At 42.4% G+C, this 6,000-nt stretch overlaps 1 protein-coding gene across 2 annotated transcripts in view; it reads right to left on the bottom strand.

Annotated features, from left to right (window-relative positions):
• Nucleotides 1-264: 264 nt before the first annotated feature.
• The window catches only part of SPOP (speckle type BTB/POZ protein), an 82,527-nt gene continuing 76,791 nt past the window's right edge, over nt 265-6,000 (bottom strand). The window contains exons 10-11 of one of the 2 annotated variants that reach the window (XM_027516889.1): nt 2,799-2,941; nt 265-1,530 (exon numbers count right to left, since the gene is read on the bottom strand). In XM_027516889.1, the coding sequence (XP_027372690.1) occupies nt 1,386-1,530; nt 2,799-2,941 (288 nt within the window). In that variant the 3' untranslated portion in view covers nt 265-1,385. The remainder of the gene's footprint in view (nt 1,531-2,798; nt 2,942-6,000) is intronic. The other variant, XM_027516891.1, reaches the window with a different exon arrangement.

Genomic DNA, 6,000 nt, shown 5'->3' with positions numbered 1-6,000 from the left:
CTTGCCTTGGCAGTAGGAGCCTGATCCCTCATTAGGATGTGGACTGTGAGATACTCAGGAAAGACAAGGGGCTGGCAGATGCTGGAAGCTCACAAAGGAAACTTGAGATTAGGGACACACAATGAATCCCTACTGCTTAGACATTTTGAGCATAACCTCTGCAAGTTAAAGGATCAAACTAGGCCTTCAAAATCCCTTAAGGAATTCAGACCCAAAAGACAAGCCAGGTGAGTGAAACAAAAGACCAGAGATACCACACAGTACAAAATAGTAATTATTTATATTTTCAAAAAGAAAAAAAAAATTTAACATTTGGAAGTTCTCCCCTGCAGGAAGAGGGGTGAATTGGAAGGAACAGGACTGGCTCCTATGCAGGCGGCAAGTCAGGTACAAACAGCTGAGCAATCTTGGGCTGGGAGGTTTTTCACACACCATTAATAATAAAGTTTCCTTTTCTTTTCTCTTCTTTTTGCTCTGTTATTGTTTTGTGTGTATTTGTGGTTTTTTTTAGAAAAAGGAGTGGGGGAGACGAAATAAAATCAGAGAAAAATGCCAAAAAACATTTTCCACAATATCTAAAAACAGAGAACCATAGTTCTTGTCAAGACAGTATGAATTCTGGATAAACTATTTTTTCCAGTTTCAACACCAATAAAGATTTTTTCCAAAAGCTACCACATCAGAACACTCATCTTCTAGATCAAATACTCTCCTTCCCCTTTCACCTCTGCTGGCCATTTTTCATCAAAGGGCAACAGGACATATTCTGTTCTTGCAAACAGTAAGTGCTAACCACAAGAGAGCTCTTCTGATAACTTGCATGGTAGTGAGGAGTTTTCACAAATATCCAAGTTTTAGCACAGCGGGATGGACTAAAATTTCTTTCAACATAAATACTACTGGAATCCACAAACTGATTTTTTGAGAAATTCTGCAAAAATCCTTTCTTCTTTCCTTTTCCCTTCTCTTAAAACTACATGTCCTTTTTAAGTTTTCTTTTTGCTCCAGGCACCTGACGATTTGTTCTGCTCAGTCAGATGCAGACAGGTTTCTCCAAAGTACCACCGCGGGGATGTCCTCAGGGCCAGCGCCTAAACTGAATCCCCACAGTATCAACCTTGGCCGGGCCAAAGGGGACACAGTGACGCAGCAACAGGGTTTTCATTAGGTAGAACAGCCCCGAGTCTTGGGCCCTTCCCTCCCCCCACCCCCATTTCCCCCAGGTTTATTTAGTGCTGTATTAAAAGTCTGGGGCCACGATGCAGTCTTTTCCCCCCACAACAGAGTAAAAGCTCCACAGACTGCGCTGTCTGCCTGGTGGTCAGTGGCAGCCATGACGGCTGCTGCTTCTGGAAAAGAAACGGAGTCTTACAACGGGCAGGATCTTAGGACTGCTTCAGGCGTTTGCGTGGGGGTCCCAGAAACGGGCACTGTGCTGAAGCCAGAGAGCGGTACGCCTCAGCCACCAAATGGGGATGTGACACCACCATTGACTTCCACCCGGAGGTCTCCAAGACATCCGAAGCATGGCTAGGAGAAATGTGAGAGATGGGTTACCAAAGGAGTACATGAAGGATGAACTGAACAGCCATCTAGAGAGCCCAGTTTCCCAGGGTTTGCTGTCTAGGTGTCAATGCAAGACACACTCAGACAGAACCCTTAACATGCAAGAGAATTTGCTTGTTAGACAATAGGTAGACAGGTGACCAGGTCACAGCTCTTGTCTCTTGTAAGTCTGAAAACAGAACTTTGAGCCACTATATTCTCAATTACAAAAGACGAAATGTTCTTCAGGCTTTTCTCTAAATCATCAAGGCTCTTTATATTCCTTGATGCTGATAAAGAGCAGGAGTTCTCTGGATCGGACAGCTCTGAGTTTCCATCTGGCTTTGCCATTTACTAGTCCCATAACCACAAAAAAGATCACAGCCTGAGGCTTATGTGATTATTGAAAGAGAGGCCAATTCCCACACTTCGTTGAATGGTTAACGTCTAAAAAGCACCAAGCAAGTGTCCAGTACAGAGTGAGCACTCAGGATAAGGAACATTTTGCCTCCATTGCTAACTCCTTCAAAATAGTCCTTTAGCCTTACAGAACATCTTTCCTTGTTTGAAGGCATTTTCTGTGTTAAATGATGTTTACTCATCTACCCTGCAACTTTAGACCTGTCTTACTCCAATACGGCTATTGTAGGGGATTCTCTTCTTGGGGTTTCTTCCCCAACTTTTGCCCCTCATCAGGCAAAGCAGTAGAACATATCCCACTGAGAATTACTTCCCACTGAGAAAGTAATATGGCCAGGTCACTTGTCATTTAGGAAGAAGGAACAGATGTACTGGAATGGATACTTCTTTCTCAAAACAGTATTCTACAACCTCATCTCCTAATTATGTTTTCTCTTTTCCCCATTCTGCAGTTGACCACTGGACACCCTTACTAACTCATAAAATCCACTTGTTTTCTCAGAGATCTGCTAGTCTTTTTGTAATAAGCTGGTGAGTGTGAAGTAAAGATGCTACTGCTTCGGGGGACAAAGGTTCTTTCAGACCAGCGAGTTTTCCTTTTCATCAATTCTCATCCTGCAAGGTAGTAAAACACTTCACTCACCAATCAGATTAGACTGATGAAAGCAAAACCATTTTTCACACTGTCAAGCTGAAGGAAAAGACAGACACTCTCTACTTACTCCTGAAAGCTTAAAGTTACTCATCTGTTTCACTCACCAATTCAAAGTCTTTCTTTTTCATTCGCTAGCTAACCCAACTATCCTGAAAGAACTTTGAAGATGGCAACTCACTAGTTGATGAAATCCACTGCCTGAGTTTTCAACTGATCTGCGCTGTGGAGGTCAGCCAGGATGAGAATTTCTGCGGCGTTCTCTACGGAGAGATTACTGCAGAGAGCATCCTCACACATGACCTTTAAACGCTCCAAGGCGTACTGTAAAACACAAGCGTGCTGTTGTCAGAACAGGAAAGGCTCTGGGCTGATTGCTACTGAAGCAGTTTTCTTCAACCATACCATCATGTAACTGGATACCTGAATAAAACTCCACAGACCATGAAAAGGCAATTATAAAACATAACCATACGCTGAAGGCTGAGATGAAGATGGCTAAAATAACTTGCAGGGCTGCCATTCAAGTTCTAAAGTCTATTAGAAAAATAGCAATATGGGTCTATGCAATAGACCCACATCTTCAAGTTTTCCTTTACCCTGACTACAATTAAAGTCTCTCTTAAACAATCACCACCTACCTTTACAATGAGGCATTTCTCTGCTTCAAGTCAACAGGGACATTACATTTTAAATTTCTGCAATCCTTTTATTTAGAGCCAGACTAGGGTGCAGCACAGCCCTTTCTACTTAAGTACTGCCACCAGCCCAGCAGGATATCGGGCTGTGAAAGGAGCCCTGTGGTGACTTTTACCAGCATCTCTGCCTGCAGTTGTTCCTGTCAACCAAAGGCCTCCTTTTCAATAGAAAAGGATAAATGGAGCCCTATTTTATTGGGGTTGAGGTTAAGATTCTGAGGGTAGAAGAACAAAGCAACAGAGAACCTGGATTTAGTTTCAGTCTTAAAAACTTCCTATTTTTCAAATAAAGGGTATAAGTAAATGTTCTAGAAATGAAGGTCCAGGTTAATATTGGGCACATCTGATCTACTCGATTTGTTTTGATCCAACTGTACTACTTGCTCTCAAATATATCATGAACTTACACTAAGGAACTTCAGGGCAGAGGGAAGACAGGGAAAAAAGGAGGCACAAAATAAAATTGTCACTAATTAGTTCACAGGAGAATGATTTGGTCTGAGGGAATCCAGTCTCTGTACAGGTCCCATTTTGAGGGCCTCAGAACTCAATGACACAATACTCCTCTGGGCTGAATCATGACAATCAAACCAGGACAATTTTATTTTTATGAGTTCTGGGTGAGGAGGCATATCTGCTGGCACTGTGATTTCCTGCAGCAAAAAGAGAGTTTTATTGGTTTTGGTGCAGCTTTAATTTTTTACATTTGAGTAACTGGAAAACAGTTTCCATGGAAAACAGGAATGACACTAGACAAGAAAGAAATTAGGTTGCCATTTTTGTTTTAGAAGACCAGAAAAAGTTGAGTAAATATTCAGTCTTCACTCAGTGCTGCAAATAATATTCATCTTATCCTTTTTCTCAATATATTCTTTTAAAAGGACTTTTGCTGTGAATAGCTCTGATCCCTACTGCATAATTAGACAAAAGTAGCCATTTTTGTCCCTTGGGGACAGCTTTTTTTTCTTAATTATGCTTCTGAAAAACCTGCCTAATGGCAGTACTTACCCCAGAGGTTGAAATTTTGTCTCCCAGGCCTGGGCAACGTGTTTTGTTTTGTTTTTGGTCTAATTACACATGTCCCCAGGAGACTGGAAAAGCTCAGAAGAAGCTGTTTTAGTCTCTTGGGTAAATTCTAGATGTTTAGATCCTTCCGTGAAAATTTATTATTCTGTTTTCCTGAAGCTCACAAGGAGGTGTAAAGGTAAAAATGTTTTAAAATAAGCTTAGAGCAAAGATTATCTTATCTAATGCGAAATTCTGAAAGGAACTTGAAAAACGAACTCTTCAGTTACTTCTCATTCATAAACTTAAAGCACTGCTGTGATCCAACTGCTTTTCTTACACACTGCACTGAAAATACCACCCTTGGAATGTCAGTTCTGGCTGACCCCAAGCTCTCTAAACTTACAGCAGGTTCCCAGTAGGCTCTCTGGCTGAGGAGCAGGAATGAAAGCCCAGGGACACAACTGTTTAAACCTGGCTCTGAGGATGCACAACTCTTAGTACTTCTGTCTAAAAACTGGACCTTGTGATACTATTCATCTTTATAGGAGCTCTATAATGAGAGGGCTAACTGCCTGGTATGTACAAGCACAAGTGACTGCTTCACTGAAAATCAGAGGCCAGGGAATTCCTTGGTGGCCCAGTGGCTAGGACTCCACGCTCTCAGGATGTGCCCAGTATTAACCTAGACGTTCATTTCTAAAACATTTATGTATACCCTCACCCAGAACTCTTCCTGAGGTCCTGGGTTCAAAATCTGATTGGGGAACTAAAATCCCACAAATGGAGTAGTGTGGCCAAAAAACTATTAGAGGGCAAATGAAGCATACTCATTATAAACTCAGTTTATGAAAAGCAGCCATCCAGGCCATGTGTTCTACTTTCCCAGACCTCATAGCGAATGTTTCCTTTCTGTTTCCACTGAAAGCCAAGTTTTCTCTGGTTAGAACTGAGCTAGACTGGAAGGGTACAGGATGTTTGCAAATGCCTAATCATACTTAGGAAAGTTTTGCAAGTTGATAAAACAATACAGTTATTATTCAATCCTCTCCACTGGAGGCACTGATTGGGTTTATATGCCTCATCCTCTATAAACACAGCAAAAAGATGATCAGTAAAGATAAAACCACCACTGTAAATACATTTTCCTCAGGGGTGCAAAGGGAGGAGGAAGGAGATGACTCCCCTGAGTGAATCCTGGGAAGGCTCTAGTACCTTCAGGTCAGAGACAGCTGGGACCCTCAGGCAGCTGCTGCAGCAGCAGGACAGGAAAAGGAGGCACTTGCAGCAGAGAACCACCTCTCTCAGAGTCTACTGCTGGCTGGGCTCGCGCCCGTTAACACTCTCGCCTCAACTGCTCCCCAGCAGAAGAAAAGTTTCCACAGGATAAACAGCAACTGTTTCCCCCACCCAACCCCCCCATTTCCTCAGACCACAGGGCCTTGGAGGAACAGGTCACTGCTCTGTCTGGTGTATCTACACAATGAAAGTCAGTTTCCCAAACTGTGTTTTGGGGAACACTAATCCCTGGAAGTGATCCTTGAGAACAGTGATTCTGGGTTAATGAAATTGGAGAAATTTGTTCACCGTATTCTTTTTTAGAAAGCGCACAGTGCGCACTAACACAAAAAGGTTCTGAGCAATCTGGTTGTAAAACAGCAACACAAAAACCCCAGTTTG

The sequence above is a fragment of the Bos indicus x Bos taurus genome, chromosome 19, assembly GCF_003369695.1.
Source record: "Bos indicus x Bos taurus breed Angus x Brahman F1 hybrid chromosome 19, Bos_hybrid_MaternalHap_v2.0, whole genome shotgun sequence".
Classification (NCBI taxonomy): domain Eukaryota; kingdom Metazoa; phylum Chordata; class Mammalia; order Artiodactyla; family Bovidae; genus Bos; species Bos indicus x Bos taurus.
The sequence above is the reverse complement of the archived record's forward strand: the minus strand, read 5'-3'. Positions and strand labels throughout refer to the sequence as shown.